General features: G+C 39.5%; 1 protein-coding gene across 4 annotated transcripts in view; it reads left to right on the top strand.

The window, feature by feature from the left end:
- The window catches only part of PDE1C (phosphodiesterase 1C), a 268,813-nt gene that overhangs the window by 232,978 nt on the left and 15,695 nt on the right, over nucleotides 1–20,140 (top strand). For 3 of the 4 annotated variants that reach the window (XM_065752714.1, XM_065752713.1, XM_065752715.1), the window contains 2 exons: nucleotides 605–898; nucleotides 4,305–4,379. In XM_065752714.1, coding sequence (XP_065608786.1) covers nucleotides 605–898; nucleotides 4,305–4,379 — 369 coding nt within the window. Of the gene's footprint in view, nucleotides 1–604; nucleotides 899–4,304; nucleotides 4,380–17,136; nucleotides 17,588–20,140 lie in introns of those variants that run through there. The other variant, XM_065752712.1, reaches the window with a different exon arrangement.

The raw sequence follows: 20,140 nt of genomic DNA, 5'->3' as shown, positions 1-20,140 counted from the left end.
TTGGAAATGGAAGAGCAGGTACTGATAGTAATGTTATTAGTCTGTTAAAAAGGGACGGACAGAGAGGTAAAGAAATTATAACAGTAAGTTGAAATGAAGAGATTAGGAAGCTGGAATTGGAAGCCACCTGGAAAAAAGGGAAAAAACTGGATTTTCAAAGAACCAAGGCTTTTAAAGTGCTTAGGATTATATGGCACAACATGAGGTAAACAAAATGAGGTTTGACTGACTCCTGTATATCAGCAATGAAGATAACCTCTGTACCTCTAAAGACTTACTTGAATAATTACTATCTCTTTTTATTTTGCCTTTTAAAATTTGTGAAGAATTGCATTTTCAAAAGGGAACATTGTATGGTTAAAAATAGAGATGCACATATGATACAGGTAGGTTAATGCAGGGTATTTTTTTTTTTTGGAGTACTTCCTTAAATGTTCTCCTGTGCCTTTTTCTCTTGTCAGTTCTTACACTTATCTAAGTAAAACCTCTTTGCATGTTAAAAGCTGAAGTACATTTACATGTGTGAATTGTGTGGTTCTTGTAAAATTGACTGATAATCGTGATTTCTTTTCTTGTTTTGCTTCTCTCTTTGCCGAGGATGCAGAAGAAAAAGCTAAGAAAGAAGCAGAGGAAAGTGTTCATCAGGGATCAGATGAGAAGAAAGATGAAAAGGACGAGAAGCCAACTGAAGATGCCACAGCAGCAAAGACAGAGAACAGCAAAGAACCAAACCCTGGGGAAAACAAAAGTGGAGATTCCAATGAGAATTCCCACATAAATGGAACTGGGCAAACTGGAGTGACCAGACACGAAACCTCTCAAGGAAGAAGTGCTTCTAGGACAGATAAAGGAATTGATTCTCATCATGCAATGAGAGAAGAGAAACATGTCCAGAATGGTGAGTTCTCTCCTTCTACTGAGAGGTGAATGCTACCCTAAAACTGGTATTTTGTCTGAGTAACAGGATGGGAGCAGTTGATGTCATGAAAAGCTTGTCCTGGGCCTTTTCCTAGAATTCAGTATTGGTACTTCCAAGTGTTATTGTTCTGTAAAAGGTGGACCTCATAATGTTTGTTTAGATGCTTTTGGCAAAAAGGGCAGTAAGACTCTTGTGGTGGAAATGAAACAGCTTGTTTTGATGTCCACTTCAAAGCTGAAACAAACTCTCTGTTCAGTGAACAGCTTCACTGACTGCTTAACTGACAGAGGAGATGCTGTAGCTATAAATGCTTTATAAGGCCAATTTAAGGTATCTTTGAACTAATTCTCAAATGTAAATACAATTTGGGACAGCAGCTATTTTCTCCACTGTTTTTAGGAGTCATGTTATTTATATTACATTTGTTCTATTTTATTTGGGCAAACCTGAGCCTTTTCTTAAAGATTTATTGTCAGAGAACTAATAATTCGTTAAAATAATTATATTTTGCACCCAGAAAAGGTGGAAAAAGAATTGAAAATTGCATACCACATTAAAGTAAGTTATTAGACCCATGAATCACAGAATCACAGAGCTGTAGGTGTTGGAAGGAGCCTCTGCAGATCATAGAGTCCAAATCCCCTGCTAAAACATGTTCCCTATGGAAAGATGCACAGGAAGGCATACAGGTGAGTTCTGAATATCTTCAGAGAGGGAGACTTCTCAAGCTCCCTGGGCATATAGTTCAAGTGCTGTATTGCCCTCAAAGTAAATAAGTTTTTCCTTATGTGTATATGGAACTTCCTGTGATAACAGTTAGTGTCCATTGCTGGTTGTCCTGTTGCTGGGCACCACTGAAAAGAGCCCAACTCTGTCCACTTGCCTCCTGCCCTTTAGGTATTCATAAGCAAGGAGAAAAGGATGCAGGTTTCACAAGAGGGATGCAAGAGAATCCTCCATATTTATACACACTGTTGAGGTGACTGACCTTCTGGTTCATGTCATAGAAGGCAGCTAAAGAATGTTTGTTGCTGTTCTGGTTGTCCTGGCTTATTTCCCAGTTGGTCACAATGATGTGAGCCTTTGGACCCCACGTCCCGAGTCCTTCATTTTAAAGCCTGTCCCACTAGGTTGGCCAGCCTGCTGCCAGAGATTTCCCTGCCTTTTATAGACAGGGGATGCCATCCCTCCCTAACAGATCAAAATCTTCACAGGGAGTCCCTTTCTCATAAAAGCCAAAACCCTTGAGCTGGCACCAGCCATGTAGCCAGGAGTTGACAACTAATGATTTTGACAGTACCTTTTTCTGCAATGTCTCTCTACTGCAGGTGTCAAAAATGCTTTGGAAGGAATTATAATGACTTCTGAAAATTAGTGTCTTCCTTAGGGCAAGAAATTTTGCTCTTTAATTTCTGGGAGAAGGCCTTAATGTGTTACAATCACTGCAGAATCTTTGGAGACTGATGAAATCTAATGTTCATATCTCTAGGTTCACCACATTTTCCATTATTTTACTCCTGTTAATACTTCATCATAACATATTTGCCTTATTATTCCTCTGTCTTTGTAATCTCTTTCAAAAAAAAATCATTATGATCATCATTCTGCTCTGCTGCTGGCAGTATAGCATGGTAGATATTACAATACTTAAAAGTCTCCTATTCATAATAAGATATTCAACAAAAGTTACAAAATTGTGCTGTCAGAGGAGTTGGAAATCTCTGTCTGTCACTCACTACTCACTTCTCTTGTGCTTTCTCAGAGATGTCAATCTGGGAAATAACATATGTGTGCATGTTCATCGTCTTTGCCTGCACACACTTAGGATCCAGTGCCTCCTTTATGCAGTGGTCTAAGAAAATATCATTAGCTTATTGATATCATCTGCTGTATGATGGTGGAGGGAATGTGAAAAGACTCTGTACCTCGCTAGGCACATACTCATTTCATGTCTTGAATCCAGTGGATTTTAGAGGCCATCTTTTTAAAACAGACACCTCAGTCTTACTTGGAGCTGCTAATATCTCTGTTCAGATTGGACTTCCCAAAGAGCCCAAGTCAGAGGCAGTATAAATAGCTGAGGAAGTGGCTGTCTGTCCTGTGTCTTCTTGTTTTAATTTTTCTCTCACCCACACAATGACCTTAATCAGAAAACCATGAAAGTTTTGGTTCTAAATGAACAAGACAGGACATTTTTTTTCCATCTTGCTAAATGTTTTAAGATTTTGAAAACACTCTTCTATTAGAAGAGTATTAATTAAAGAGGGAGAAATCAATTTTATAACTGTTTTGAAGGCAGATTGGTTCATCTCTAACATATCGATGCCTATACTCTTGATCCAAAGGTCATGAAGTAGTTATAATAAAAAAAAATAGTAATACAAGTGGAATAAGCATTGCTTTAATACAGCCATGTACCTTATATTTACAAAATTGTGAAGTGAGACTTGACACTGTTTTGTTTTTTTCATGTTGAGGTGCTCCTTAGAAATTCACCACTAGTCTTTTTTTGGGGAAGGAAGGGATGCCTGCTCCCACCTGTGCAGGCTTGCATTGCTTCTCTGGACATCTGAAGGAAGGAGACCTTCTTTGCTGCTGAACGAGCCCTGTCTACTGTATCTGTCCCTTTAAGTAGGTTCATAGTTGTATTTGGCAACAGAACATTCTTTTTCACTGTGGAGATGGTCTGGGAAGGTCTGTTGTGCTCTGCTGTACAACTAATAGAGGACAGAAAATAAGGTCTCCAGTTAGCCTTCTTGGCTTCATAAAATATACCCCATCCTCAGTTCCCATTTTCATTCTGCATCAACTGGTGCACTGCCAAACACTGAGCTTTCCTGGTTTGCTGTAAAGACTCTAAAACTAGTGGTCAGTGCTAGGATCCTTGTCTGTTTCTTGATATCAGCGTACAAGGACAATGTAAATGACTCTGTGGATAAGTAAAACTGGTAAGAGAAAGTGTGATCAAATGATGTCAAACTTTTTAGGATATCAGAGGTGGTTCTTTAATGCAGAGACCTATGACAAAGTCTCACAGGATCTTAACTGAGTCCTTTAAAAACAGAATTTTTAGAGTCCTGATTTTGAAGTGAAAGTAGTATATGTGCAGTCAGGTGGAGTATGAGTGCATGTGCAGTTAAAGAGGTGTTAACAATTAGAATAAACTGGAAAGTAAAATGTAAGGTTTGGTCTTCTGTTGGAGTCAGATGAACTTTGACTGCTGCGTTTTTCTGTGATACTGTGTTAATCCTAGTTCATTGTTAATTCAGATATTTCCTCTCTAGGAACATCTCTTTTGGATGTTGAAATCTGATGGAGTTACAGGCATTAATACACTGCAGTCTGCATTATAATACTTATAGTATCCCTTATTGCCTCTTTCTAGGTGAAGTAAAGGAAGACAGCATGACAGAGAAAAAAGATCAATCTAGTGTGGGAAATGAATCAAAGAAAACAGATGGTAAGGATTTAATGTTTTATTTTGCTTTGTCACTCATTTCTATATGCAGTCTATTGTTTTATAAGCATCCCTTTTTTATTATTAAAAAACATTATGTAGTAACCTGAAACATTAACAGAAACAGTCATTAGACTGACAGAAACTATTGGGGGTATTCTGCGAGAAATGCATCTCTTTCAAGTAACATCTAATACCACTTAATTCTTCTGTTGGTAAACCATCTTCTTTATCCTTACCTTTTTATCAATTTCTGTGCACTGCCTACAAGAAGAATCCTGGATTATTTGATTTGCTCAATAAGAAGCATGGATTTGTAAGGTTCTATCCTTCTGAGTATTTTTGAGCCAAAATCTGCTCTCTGTGAAGAGACTGTATGGGGATGCAAAACATAAATCTAAGCAAAACCCTGCACAATGTGTATTCCCCCCCTTTTTTTTTTTTTTGGCTGCATGTCACACTATACCTCTCCAACCACAAAGGTTTCTTGACTTAACATTCTGAGAGGGTATTTGCCAAGTGCCCCTGAACCACAGGTATGGGAAGCAAGCAAGAGTAAGCATGTCAGCACTGTGAAGAACACTGTAGGAAGGGGATATTGCTGAAACAGTTTTGAACTGAAACAATCCCAAATTGTATGACAGTTTCTTGAGCATCTGGAAATGATTTCACACAGCCTGAGCCTATTGTGAAGCTTCACAGATATTTAGTAGTGTCAGCAAAGCAAAAAACCATGGCTTGTTTGGTCTTCTGCACCTCCTCAGCTGTGCACCAAAGGGCCATGAGATAGTATCTGGCTCCACATTGCTCCAGTAGTGATTGCTTAAGTAGCAGAATAAATGGAAGCAAATGTTAGAGCTAAGATTTCCTTTGCATATCTCAATCAAATCCATTGAAATATCCCTAAATATAAATTGTACAGTGCTGTACTTTAATAGTCAAGAAGACAACCCTGTTCTAAGTGTTGCAGTTTAGAAGGATAATGTTTCCTTTTATTGTTAACCTATAAGAAATTAGTGTTCTTACTCTTCCAGAAAAGTGGCAAATATAATAATGTGGTATCTCAGGAAAAAAAAATAAATCTTCATCTAGCTCTGACAGGATGGGGTAGATGAGGAAAGCTTGGGATTTCACTTGGCAGATGCAAGAACATCAGACCAACCATGAGTGTAGGCCTGGGAATCCCTAAATTTGATGACAGAGTCACCTTTGATGGCTTGAACTCTCAATCTCTTGGAAGGAGTAGGGGCACCTATTTAGCCAGGCTGGAAGACTGTATGGGAACTGCTGAATCACGGCCTGAACCACTGATTGGTCACCTGAGGTGAGCACAGAGTCAGCCATGGGGCCACAGGTGAAGGTGATATACCTGTGTGATTGGAAGGGGTGGAGCCTGGTTCCACCTCTCCTGAACCTCATTTAAGGGCTGACCACCACCAGGGAAGGATCTCTTCTTGGAGATCCCTCCCACGTGGAGTCCCCTGTGAGCCTTGTCATCCTGAAGGTGAGCTATCTTCTGTTTTGTATTATTTGTATCCCATTTATATAGAGCTACTCAAAATATATCATCATCTATACTATTTCTTTGTGCAGTACCATCCTTGGGAGTTATTTACCCCACAAAGACAAAGAGGTGAATGCTTCATGCTGACTTAAAAGTAAGGTTGTGAATTAGTTTACTTCCACGTTGCTTGTCTTTGTATGCTGCTAGCTATTTAGTATCTGTCCTTCTTCAAGGAAGTGTTCTGCTGAACCTCTTAAGGAAATGACGAGTGCCATGGGGACCAGCTGATTATTGTGAATAAGCAACAGAAGTGAATAACCAAGCAAAAACAGTTTATGGGCTCAGTGTTTCTCATTCAGATGCTGTGGAGAGGAATTAGGGGTAATGATCTCATTGACAGAAATAGGGAATATTGTGAAAGACAAGCCTTAGGAAAGTGTTGGTCACCTCTCTTTTGAGAAACACTGCAAACCCCTTCTGTCCACTGCTTAGTCCTGAGCAAATCTCCTTAACAGCCATGTGAGGGAGGTGGAAAAACAGATCTTGTCCGTAAATAATACATAGCTGATGTAGACTACTGAACCCAAACATATGCTTTCTCACATGCTGGGACATAGCCTTTCACACACTGGGAAAAAAGCTCAAGGGAGTTTACAATGCTGTAATTCTCTCATCACTTCTAGATTGCTCTTGAATGAAAATCAGCCTGGGTTTTAACAACATCAGGCCTGGTTCTTAGGTTTTACAGCCTCTGAGTCAGTAAGTGGGGTGTATTTGTGTAAAATAGGCACTTTGTGTAGATTCATCACATCCCATGAGGGCTTTGGCTTTCTTTCGGCCTCCCATTAGCATCAGTTAGAACCCTGCACGTAAGCTTAGGTCAGTCTGCTGCTCTGTTGTGCTGTGAGAAGAAAGCTACAGGGTACAAGTACATGAATCTTTGCAGGATCTTGTCCATGTAAGTTTTTGAGCATATGCAAAAGTTTACTGTTAAATATTGTAATTGGAATATGTTAAGTGCTAAAGCATTTGTAATCATCTTTCTACTTCACGGTGAACCAGGTGGCCAAGGAAATATGAATAACCATCCCCTGTGGACAAAGAGACATTAAGTGACTTGTCTATGCTGTAATCACAGAGGTGATGTGTGTCAGAGGTACCTTTACATTACCCACGAATTTGTTTGCATGCCTCTAGAAACAGGGATCAAGCTCTCTAAGCCTCTGAGAAGCTGTGATTGCATCTAGCCAGATCTTCACACAGCTGAGTCTATTGGTAGCACAGCCCACTACTTTAAAGCTAACTTGACGATGTCTGTGCAAACTGCAGTCATGCCTTAGACTGCAGTACTAACTGCTTCAAGATCTTATTCAAGTTTCTTAAACATAGGTTAGTGTCCTTGTTTTAATCTAATCTTCCTGCTGTTGACTTTGTTTTTTTTCCCTGTGGGACCTTCAGCTTGTTATTCAGTACTGCTCTTATCTTCAGCTTTGAAAAGAAATACGAGACTGCCATTTCCCATGTAAAGACACAGCCCTATCAGGGACATCATCAGCACCAACAGCATCACCAAATGTTTTCTGTTATTAAATCATTTTGGAAAACCTGATTTTCTCCAGCAATTTGAATGGAAAATTTTAAGCAGTGATACAGAAGTAATTTTTCTATACTTTCACAAAAATTGTTTGCAATTTTTTCTGCTCACGTACTTATACAATAAATGACAAAACTTTTTATGCCCTGTCTCACTTCCACAGGTTATCTTTATCACTTTATTTTTTTCTTTTCCTGGAGAAAATTTCTGTGATATTAAGTTTTCAGTGCAACTCTTCTGTTCCAGTCATCAAAGTGCAGTTTATTCTGTGACTCTCTTTCAACTAGGAATTAACAGAAGATTACAGGTTCATTTGTGTGTTTGTGTTTGTTTGCGTGTTTGTCCTGAGAACCTATCCAGTGTTAAAAAGCAAATTTGCTTGTTGAAGCACGAAAATATATAGGATATTTGTACCCGTCTCCCAACTGCTGGTATGTACTGGGAAAGCCTCGGTGTGCCCTGGCATGTACAGTGAGCAATACTTCCACCTAGTGGTCAGATCTCAACACTACATTTAAATAGTACTTCCCTCTGTGAGGTGCAAAAGCAAACGATATGGTACAATACAAGGCAGTATGCATCTTTTTCCATGTACAGTCTCTATGACGAGTACATATATTACAGGCATACTAGGAATTTACACCTTTATCACAGAATCATAGAATCACAGAATGACTTGGGCTGGGAGGGACCCCAGGGATCATCAGGTTAGAACCCTCCTGCCACAGGCAGGGCCACCAACCTCCAGATCTGGTACTAGACCAGGTTGCCCAGGGCCCCATCCAACTGGTCTTGAACACCTCCAGGGATGGAGCATCTACAGCTTCTCTGGGCAGCCTGTGCCAGCACATCACCGCTCTCTGAGTGAGAACTTCTGCCTGACATCCAATTAAACCTTCCCTCCCTGAGCTTAAAAACATTCCCCCTTTGTCCTGTCACTGTCTACCCTTGTATAAAGTTGGTTCCTCTCCTTTTTATAGTCTGCCTTTAAATACTGGCAGCCTGCAGTGAGGTCTCTTTGCAGCCTTTTCTTCTTCATGGCCCTCTTCGGGACTCATCCAACAGCTGCACATCTTTCCTGTATTGCATGCCCTAGATGTGGATGCAGTACTCCAGATGGGGCCTCACAAGGACAGAATAGTAGTTTATCTTTTTTTTTCAAAGCTAGATAGTTGCTTAACAGAAGTTAACATGAGAAGTTAACATGTTTTCCTGTTGGCCTATGCCAACATGTAGAGCCACCTTTTGGTCATATTTTTTCTTGACAATCATTCTTTGATCAGCAAGTACCACATTCCCTGTTTAGAAGGGTAAGGCAGTGGGGGTCTGTTTCATTCTATCACAGCTGTTAACAAAATCAAGCATTTGTGACAGAGTAGCTTGCACATAGGATTGCTATCTGAGAATGTCTTTGGTGTAGTAGCACTTTTTTTTTTGAGAAGACTTTAGATGATGATGTGATGGAGCTTTGATGATGGCTCTACCTTTACTGCAGATGTAGTTGAATTAACATAATTCTTCCCTGTTTAATTTACAGGAGAAAGTAGCTTTTAACAGAGTTGTTCAACCATTTAATGATTATCTGTCTTTGCAGCCTTCTGCAGATATGGTTTTCAGACATGCATTATATGTGTTGACCTAGATAAGACCAATACATTGCAACAATCACTGGATTTCTTCTTTCAGAATCCTGCTTGTATAACCTGCGTGATGCCAGTATTGTTTTAAATGAGGTTACTCAAACGTGAATGTTGTTCCTTTATACCTATGTATTCTTCAGAGAGGAAAAATGGCAAATTTTAAGTCATATGAATAACAGAGCCATCTCTATTGCTATTCCAAAAGATAGGTTGATTTCTGTTATTGTCAGAAGCAGAAGGCCCATTTCAATTAGTAAGGCAAACACGTTGTACTTCTTTCTGTAAGATACTGCTTTGATATTATATGTCTGAATCCAGCAGTGGTGGCAAATTGGAATTACAATAGCTGAGGACAACTTCTAGAGACAATTTCCTTCCTTTTCTTACTTCTTTTATGGCCTGTTACCTGGATTACATTAGAGGTTATTGCCCTAAATGAGAAATTGGAAAGCATTCTACTGATACCCTCTGAAAAAGCTTGCCTGAACAGCATGAGGACATTTTTCTATCCAGAAGGAGATATTTCACCATTACTTATCTCTGCTGAACAGCAAGTCCCCAGTAGCACAATACAGCATAACTGAGAAGAAGAAAAAAGCTTCTGTATTTTTTAAATCATTTTTACTTTCTTTTCTAAAAATGTGAGTGTGCTTTATTAAACAAGCAGCACCTGAGGCAAGCTGGAATTTGCACAGAGGGATGTATTCCGAGAAGCTTTTGTGCAGTTTTACTATCAAATAGAAGAACATGGTGTGGTGTGATCTTTGAAACTAAACGAAAAGCACATTGTTAGCATCCTGACCTCAGGGATATTACATCACCATAGCATGAATACTCAATGAGAACATGGGAAATATGTAGAAGAGAACTACTTTGTCAAAATATGCAGATGGTTTTGCAGATTGTCTGTTCAATGACTGTGTGTAAATCTTATGGAAGGCACCTGATTGAGACTTTTGTCTGTCTCCTTTATGGCTTGCTTTTTAAGACTATATTTTAGACCATGCTACATATTTAGGAAGTCCTTTAGGACTTGTTCCCAAAGCTGGATTGATTTTTGCTTTTACTTTACATGAAATCACAGTGTGGCTATGGGGGAAGTTGATAACTCAGATGTGGTTTTTGGTTTTGGTTTCAGATTCAAGTGAATATTTGGAACATACTAATTCCTGTTGTATGTTGTAAAACATTCAGTTAGGGTACTTAAGTTGTTTTTTTGAGTAGTTAACTTTACAGGGAACATTTTAAGCTTACCTTTTATACTTTGCATGTAGTTCTGCTTTGAGATAGCTCGTCAGGGATAATAGCCATGACACTAGAGGTGTAACGTGAGTGCATAACTCGTGGAGTACACTGTGCACATTCCTCCTTGATTCTGCACCTTCAGCCATTTCATTGTACCAGTCAGGGAGTGGAGCTGTGACACTGAAAATCTGCATGTTTAATGGTGTATAGAAAATATAACTTCAGAAAGGAGCAAGTCCTTCTTGCTCCCTCCCTCCATAAACTTATGTTCAACTCAGTGACAATCAGGCCTCCTTTTTTCCCTGTTCATCAGCTGCCTCTGACAAGGTAATTTAAGTAATAAGCAATAAAAAGTCAGCACGATGGAAATCCAGATGTAAAGACTCCACCCTATAGACAGCCAGATGAGTGCTTGCTGAGTACTTTGTTGCTGAGTACCTGTGCTGTGTGTGCTTGGTCTGTCCTTGAGGGTGGATCAGAGGGCCATCAGTCCCCTTGGGCTGCTTAGCCCAGGTGACTGTCCTATTTAGATGATAGAAACTTGACAGAGAGAAGAGAGTCACTTCACAGGTTAGTTTTTTGAGATTCGTACTCTCAAAGCAATCTTTATTGCCTTTTATAAGTCCATTGCTGCTTTGATAGCTTCATTCTCTTCTCTGCTCCTGAAATGTTGTTTAGGTATTCTTAATGTCAAAACCCAGGCCTTGTAGGCAATAATAAATGCAAAAGAAGGAAAACTGGATGTGACACTAGTTGAAAAGTGAAATTTTGAATCAAACTGAATTACTTAGGAATTGAAGTGATTCAGAATAAGTCATTGTCAAAAACTGAAGACACTGAAATCTAAATCAAGGAGAAAATTCTGAAGTTGTTTCATGTTTTTAGCCAGCTTTAAGTAAATAGTAAAAAGCAAAACAAAACCAACAGAAATTAGATGAAAAGCTCAGATGATATAAAACCTATGATTCTACAGTGAACTTTCATTTTGTCTCCACCTACCTCCCACCAAAAAAACACTCCCCAGCAATAGGGGTTTTTTTGCTATGGGAGAAAAAAGCAAATTCTTGTGCCTGATCCAGAGCTAAGTATTACTGCAATTTTTCGGTGTAGTCACTCAATCAAAGAAAAAATTTGCCCAGTACTAATTACAAAATTCTAATTAATATCTTTGACTGAAAACTTGGTTGGCTCCAATTATTCTCCTGGCCATGGCAGCTCATCCCTTTTGTGCCTTGAAAAGCACTGGGGTTTTAGTTTGCATCCACAGCAGAACTGCTTTGTATGAAAACTGTGATCTAGCTTTTATCACAAATGTGTTCAGAACTTTGAATTATGTTTGATCATCAAATATAGAAAAAGTTCTCACGCTCACTCCTGTAGATTACCTTGCATGATGCGTGATTAGTTTCTTTCCTACATGCTTTACTCAGGATATTCAAATGTATTTGGTGCAACCAGACTTTTGCCATTTTTTTTCTTTGCACTTGGTGTATCAGTCACATACCAGTAGTCATACAGCATATATTAAAGCTAAACTAATCTCTTTCTTCCAGCACTGCAGTGATTTCAGGTCATATATAATGTGAGCTGTCAAACTAACATGAAGCACAAGATCCATGTGAACATGGCTAGAGATTGCTTGAAATCATGAATGATTTAGGGATAACTATGTGCCAAAACTCAAAAATAAGAATACCTTCTATGCTAATGTCATTTCCCCCCTCCCAGCAATGATAATGCTAAGTGCTTGGGATGTCTGCTAAATTACAGTGATAGTGCTTAAAATCAATTACAAGACATGTATTCAAAGTTTTCTTCCAAGAGTATTTATACATTTCTTTCCCTTGCTTTAAACAGGACTCAGGTACCACAGAGAAACTTTGTTTCCTTTGAAAAAATAATTACTTTTACATTGTTGCAGACAGCGCAGATCAATTAACTTGAAACATATCTCTTCTTCATTTAACTGATCTTCTAAACTTTGTTTCTTAGGCCTCGTTCATCTCTAACTCAAAAGAAGCAAGAGAACAGAGATTTTTGATGTCATCCTTTTATTCTGCTTCAGAAGTAGCTTCAACAGTACTTTTCAGACAGAAACATGTACCACTGAGCACGTGTTAGCATGCATGCAAGGGAAATAAGAAATACTGAGGCTTGCTGGGATAAGCTTATAAAATTGAAGGGTTAATCCTGTCAGGATGCTGAGCAAGTCAACAAAATTAAACAGCCAGCAGGATCCCATGAAAACCGTTTGGTGGTCTGTCCTGCCTGCTGCAAATATTTCCACTTCTTTCTATGTAGTACTAAGGATAACCACCTTTTGGATTATGGATTGTCTCAGTCACATTTACTCAGACTGGTTTTCCTCTTCATTTTGCAGTAATTGTTTTATGGCACCAGTTGACATAGAAGAATTTGTCATTTCTGATGTCATTTCACCCAGTGCTTGGACTGAGAATCATAAGGGGGGAAAGCGAACTTCAGAGTAGTCTTGTTCTAAAAATCCTGGGCTTATCTTTTATGATTAAAGCTCATTGTATTTTAAGTGTCAGAGAAATAGAAGTAAAAAGTCAGTATACTCTTAAGTTTTGAGCAGTCCAAATATTTCTAAACCTTCCTGAAATCTGGAAAGTCCGGAAGAGTCAAGAAAGTACCTTGTAAGAATGTGATATTTAATGTAAATTTTTACATGTTGGGGAAATTCTGTATTTTGCTTCAAAATTTGAACACTTGAAGTTACTGTTTTTCAAATGTATGTATTATTTTGAAATATGTTTTGATGGGCTTTGTCCTGTTTCAGTAGGTGAGGGTAGAGGCTACTTTCAAAAACTGCATTGTCTTACTTAGGAATACTCAAACAACCTTGCTGGGTCATTCCAGAAGGCCCTTTAGCTCTCCGTCACCCGTTTTGCAACATTTTTTAGCTGAGACTTTAATGAAGAAATAAAATAGAGGGCAACACTTTACCCCTAAACCTTTTTTTCATCCACAGATCTAAAGCAGAGGATGAATCTTGTGTAGCCTCTGATGGAGGTTGACATTGGTAGTGGTTGTGTTGCTCTCCCAAGCGAGCTAGGCAGTTTGTGTAGAAAATCTTACACCTTACTCCATGTCCCACTGCCACGCAGCCTGCACTTAGTGTCCAGCTTTTTAGGAGCGAAGATAGCAGTATTTTCTTTTAAATGCAATTGAAACACATAGGCTTTGACCTTGCCCTTGCAGCACGGCCCTGCAGCAAAGAACGTGGGATTATCCCTAGCTGTGTCCAGACAGAGCTCTGCTTGTGGCAACTTGGGAGGAAATGATAGGAGTTGGAACTGTGTGGTCTCTAGGGGCCCTTTCAGTCCAAGTGATTCATTAATTCTGTGATGGAGGGAGAGGGCAGGTGCCTGGCCGGGGAGGCTGAGCCGGACCCTTCAGAAGCCTTGTGGAGAGAGGCTGGCTCCTGACTTCCAGCTGATCCAAGCGGAACTGTGATGTAGGCTTAGCAAGGAGCCTGACTCATCCCGAGCAGGTGTAGTTTTTGAGTCAGTCTAAACTCTCACCTCCACCAAACTGCCTCCAAGGCTCTGTTCCCATTCTCCAGCTGGGTAGCAGATTGTGAAAGCTTGCATTAGACGAGCATAATAAGTGCCAACAACGGGTAGTTCTTTCAAGGTCTTGGACTTCAAAGCATTTGTTTTATCACAAAAGGAGAGTAAGGTGTGTGAGATGAGACATTGAGTGTGCAAAACATACATCCAGTTTCCTTGCTCTATGCATACAGTTGTATGCTGAGCAATTCTGTGTGAAGGGAAAGACAAACTGCAGTGTATTTTCACTTCAGTACGTCAGACTACGTAGTAATGCAATAAATACATGCATCTGTATTCCAGTGAGCACGTTAAAAATTCCCTGGTATTAACTGCAGGCTGATAGCAGAAATGGACTTCATAATCTCACAGTGGGTGCTGGTATCTCATGGAGAGCTGTAGTACTCATTGACATTTCTGTTTGTGATCAGAGGGCCAGTACTCAACCCTGACACACAAACTAAATTTGACAGTGATGATGAAAGGCAGAGACGTGCATTCAAACGAGGCTATTTCAGGTAAAGAATTTCAATATATGCCAAGTGAACTACAAATCTTCCTGTGTGCAGAGCACTGAATATTCATTCTTTTTCCTTTTTCAATTACCTCTGTTAATATGTCCTAATATTTGCACTGGATCTATTGTACTGAATTGGAAAAGAGGTTGAATCATATCTGAGGTTAAGGTAATCTTAGAGAAGGTATATTGTATCCAATGGCAACTCAGCTAGGAAGCCAGCACATTTGCTTCACCAAGTAGAAAACCAATTTAAAGCAAGTGCTGTACTGGAGTGTTCTGACTTAAGCTGGTGATGTGACTAATAGAAGCAAGAAAGCAGTATATGACTCAGTCCTCTGCAGGGAACTTCCAGTCTGCATAAAAACATCATGCTTTTTTCCCTGTTTCATCAAAGGAGATGGGAGAGGTTAAAAGTCTTGACAGTATGGATGGCATAGGAATGGGAGGGAGGGTTAAGTGGTACTTCGAGCTCTATTTCAGATTCCTGCTGTGATTCAGCAAATCATTTAAGAGATTCAGAAATAAAAGCCAAAAACTGTCACTTACTCTAGTTAATGGACATGTTGTGAATGATTATCTTCCCTTCTGGTTGGTATCTTCTCTTTAAAAGGTGGCTAACCATCTGACAGGACTGTTGTGAGCCTGTTAATGACAGTAAACCAGACCACATATTTTAGATGGGAAACATCAAGGAAGTATAGTGCTAATGTTATGGCTGTTGATGGTGCCTGCTGAAGGTCATATACTCTCCGTAGTGCTGCAAGTGTGACAACATAGACTGAATAAATTCAGTGTAAAGCTGACAGCCTAACTCTTTTCAACCATCCTGAAAGAATTCCCTGCTAACTATATAGTAGAAGTGATAACAACTCAAGCCATTGCTGTTCATTCATCAGACATAATACAGTCTAGCGGCAAAGACTCACAACTTTGTTTTATTGATTCTTTTTATCTTTGCCTAAACAAATACAAAAATCTGCAGCCATATTCTTAAAAGCAAAAGAAACTGGCTTTCTGAAAGGGATGCAGAGATTCTAATACCATCACATCTTCTGAGGCATGCGCAGCCTTACAGGTAAATTCATCTCTCCTTGGATTGAGTCTGTTTGCCTGAGAGATCTTTTCAAATGCCCTTTCAAAGTCTTCTGATAAAAGTGTATTTAGAATAAACTTATTAAAGCAGAATGCCAGATATATTCAGAGAACTTGTTTGACTGATATAAAGTAAAATATTCTTCTTCCTGTTTGGCACTTTTGCAGAGGATTTCTTGAGGACTGTGTAATAAGGAATGGATAGTGTCCTTTTCCATTAGAAACTGGCCTCTTTCATTAGAAATGAAGAAATTCTACTTCCACGTTTCTACCTCAGGGAAATCTCTTCACTATGAAATTAATTTGTGGTATGTGTAACTATATAGAAATCAGCTACATCTGTGCATTCCAGATACCATTAGTCAGATAAATCTTGAGGCTGAGAGAGTTGCTAGTATTTGCCCAGAGTTAATTCTGCTAGCTTCAAATGATCACTTTGGGTTTCTGGAGAGGTCAGTAATCTTAATTATCCAAGGCAAATATCTAATCTAAATCTCTACCTAAGGCAAATATCTGAGTGAGTCCCGCATATTTTTTAGGTCATACCTCTGTTGTGAGAGATGGTTTCATAAATGACTTGGCCATACCTGACTTGTCGTAAGTTCTTTGTAGAGGAGTGCACCCTGTTGTGACACTCTTGCTAGGGGTAAGTCTGACAAGCTTCTCCTGCCAGGAATAGGGATACTTTTTCTTCTGTCATGTATGTGCTGCTTTGACAATGTTTCTTATTACTGCTTTTGGCCTGGCCCATAGATTTCATATTAACAAACGTGTTAGACTTCATTTGGGCTGGATGCTGTCAGCAGGGATATGGCTTTGCTGCACCAATAGGTATTGTAATTTTTTGTTGTTTGTTTTGTTTTGTCAGCTACATCCACAGGTACTATAAAAAGACTGCCATTGTTGCTTGCTACCTTGAGCAAATGGCTTCTGAAGATTAAAAAGTGGCAACCAAATTCACATACCATTCATATAATCTGACCAATGATAGTGTTTTACACTTACTGTATTGAGTTACTTGCAGAGGAGTCAAGCAGACTGTAATATGCAGAGATCCTTTGTTCATCCTTGCATACTTATCCATCTGTGAGGCTCTGCTTTTCATTGTAAACTATTTGAGAGACAGGGGCTTTTTAAAAGGTAGTGTGCCTTTGTGTTCAGAGCATATTCCTTTTGTCCAGACCATAGGTACGGTGGTGTAACTTTTATGACCAAAAAAGTATTGAAATAGGTAGTGAGTGAAGGTGATCAGATTGCTCTAAGGCAAAGAAACCTAATGGAACTTCTTAATCTAAGCAGGCTGAATTCTGTTACATGATTCCAGTGGTTCCAAAGCTTTAATTTCTGCCAGGATTAGCCAGAGAGCAACAGATGTGTAAGACAGAATGGAATTTCCAGTCAAATCAATAAGAAGTGTAGCTTTTTTGCACCTGACCTTTTAGCCTTGTTGATAGTTAAGCAAAGCTACACTGCTTTGAGTGAATGAAGCTGTCTGAACTGTTACCCTTCATTTTCTTTCCCAGATTGCCTGTTCCTTGGACGCATGGGAGAAGGGCAGCATTTGACGTTTTTCTTTTTCTTTTTTTTTTCCAGATACGGAAGAGTAAAAATATATATATATAAACAAAACAAAACACAAAGAGACTGCAAATTTCTTTCATCATTTTAGCCGAGCTTCTTCATTCCTGTTCTCCTCCTCCTTCTGCAAAGACCGGTTTCTGGGGAAGGCGTCAAACAACTTTCAAAACACTCCTCCCACTGGCTATTTCACAGCTAATGACTCTGGGCTCTAGGGTGGGGGCATTGTTTTTTTTTGGGTGAGATTTAGTTTTGTTAGTTCATGTATGTGTGCATTTATTGTTGTTTTGGGAGTTACTTTGTTTTTAAATCTGGTGATTTTCTGATGCAATTGGTTCAATTTTATGGACAGGTGGAGCAAATAGACGAGAAACATCTTCAAAAGCAGGTACTGCCCTTTGCTACGCCTCGGCTTGTGACATCACAGCATTAAGATTTTGCAAAAGAACTTCAAAAAAATGAAAATGTATTATCCAGTGAAGTATTATTACTTCCCTTTCATTATTTTTCATTTTCCCCAAGAGATTTTTCCATTTGTTGGTAGACAGAACTTGACGTCCATTTTACCCTTGCTGTAGAAGATTTTATGCATAAGAACGTTGAATTTGTAGTCAGTTTGCCATTTGTTACGATTTGGAACTTACCACAACCAATGCCACAATAGCAAAATGTTTTTGTTTTGAAACAGAAGTAGGCAGACTCACTCAACTCTTGTGTATTTGCAGTTAGTAAAAGGAGAGGAAGAATTAATGAAGGTGATATTACTTTGGGCAAATTTTGTCAGCCTCTGAGAGTGTGTACTGATGTGATGCTTGAGGTGCCTGACTTAACTTGAGATTACTGATAATGAGCTCTTTCCCACATCTATTCATTGGCTACCAGTAACGGCTTTGTCTGGCCTGAAGGTCTAAGAGAAGAAGGGCAGCAGGGGATCACACGAATCGATTCTTACTTTCATCTCAGTGTGATGCTTCTTTCATCATGGACTGAATGGACAGGCCAAAGAAAGGAAAAGTGTGGCTGGAGAAGTACAGACAGGCAAAAATAAAATGAGAAAGCGTGTCCTAAATACACTCCTGGAGTTGGTGATCAAAACTGTCTACTCCAGTAGAGTTATACATGTGGACAGTAGCCATCGTTTTGGCCTACTTTAGGAACAAAATGTTGAAAAACTTACTCAGGCTTCGATTCAGTAGTGTATATTTTTGAGAAACAGCAAATGTTTGTGTTTTTCTGCCTTGGAGTCTTAGTAAGGATCCATTTAACTGTGAGTAATTTTACCTGTCTGTGGAAATCAAGGCACATGTATTTACACATACAGTTGTTTTTGCCTAACTCCTTTTTATTCAGGAAAAGATTGTGCTGTGTTAGTCACAGAATCACAGAATTTTAGGGGTGGGAAGGGACCTCTAGAGATCATTGTGTCCGACCGCCCTGCCATAATTGTATTTCACAAGGAATCAGACTGTTATCACAGCTTTTTGCTGTGTAGAGAATATGTAAATGTTGGAAAGCAGTTCTTCGGCATTTCATTTTCATATTCAGAAGCACAGGACTTCACCACCAGCCTATATTAGATCTTGGTTCTCTGTTCCTGCTTAACTGTGTATATACAGGGCCGAGCTGCGTGTAAAACTAACACACATCACAGCAGTTAGCTCAGCCTAAATCTGCATTTAAACACAAGTACCCTCTCACTCAGGAGTGTTTGTATTTGGGATACTAGTTATTGAGAGTAGAGGACTAGAGACATTTTGAGTTCATTTTTTGGACACCAAAGTTTGGTCAAAGCCAGAGACTTACATTAGGTTCGTGCTGTGAAAGGTTTGCACTTAAATTACGTTTTCAGAAGGAAGATGTGAAAAAGTAACTCTTGCAGCTCTTAGATTTCACTGTTGGCATCACTGTACCTGCTCATTTAAACAAACAAAAAAAAATAAGAGCACGGTGTTAAAAGCAGCAAGCTCCTGCTTCACCAGTAGCTCTGTGTGTATCCTGGTGTAGATGCTGTGTAAAAAGGAGTGCTGAAATAGGAAGGAGGTGGCATTGGGCACACTGTGTGCAGTGTGACAGGGAAAGGCTGTGTCACCTCAAAGCACTTCTCTCTTTCGCTTTTTTTTTACTCCCCTTTTCTCCCAGCAATTCAGCCCCAGTTCAGAGCGGTAAGCTGACTTCCAGCCTTGACCAGGCTCTCTGAAGGAACATCACCTATGAAATATCAATACTGCAAAATGAAACACCACCACAGTAATGACTGGGTTCCTGCTGCATCAGACTTCCTGGAGTCAGAGAGAACACATCCTGCCCAAGAGTTTGGTCAGAGGTGCTGGATGGTTCAGTCAATACTTTTAAAATTATCTTTACCTAATGCACAGTGACCGAAGATACCTAGATCATACCTAGTAGAATAATAATAATTAAAAAAAAGCCTAAATATGTTTTTTCATCTGCTTCTACTTTCTTTCTTTCTGGGACTGACTTTCAGACAGCAAAGCAAGATGGCTTAATTCACAGCTGGGCAGATCTTGTTTCTCATGCACTTGCACAGAGGTGGGAGATCAGGCTAGAAAAGGTTTTTCCTGAGTTGTCGGGGTTGTTGGCCACTGGCTGGAGCTAATAAAGAAACAGTGGGTTTGCTGTCTCTCGGGACTGCAGATCAGAACGGGGTGATGCTCTAGAAGAGATGCTGTAGTCAGAGGATTACTGATCTCAGCACAGGTGAGCAGCAAAACGCTGTGCAGTGTACAGGCAGGCAGTCACAGCTAGTTCTAATATCTTCCCACCCTTTTTAAATCATCTGAGTTCAGTAGTGTGGATCAGTAGGTTTTTTTTATTTTTTTTTCATTGTCACTTAAAAAAAAATCCCCATGAAGTGAAAGTGAAATCAGGGAGCTGAGCTCCTACAAAGAGAGGAGAGCAGATGAAAGGATGCATCACGGAGTCCCCTCCCAGATCACGCCTACTGGAACACTGCAGCATTGAGCCAGGGCATTGTGAGCCAAGGAGAGCTATGTTTAGA

This window comes from Cyrtonyx montezumae, unplaced genomic scaffold, assembly GCF_038088225.1.
Source record: "Cyrtonyx montezumae isolate F1298 unplaced genomic scaffold, pur_monq_1.0 scaffold_8, whole genome shotgun sequence".
Classification (NCBI taxonomy): Eukaryota; Metazoa; Chordata; class Aves; order Galliformes; family Odontophoridae; genus Cyrtonyx; species Cyrtonyx montezumae.
The sequence above is the reverse complement of the archived record's forward strand: the minus strand, read 5'-3'. Positions and strand labels throughout refer to the sequence as shown.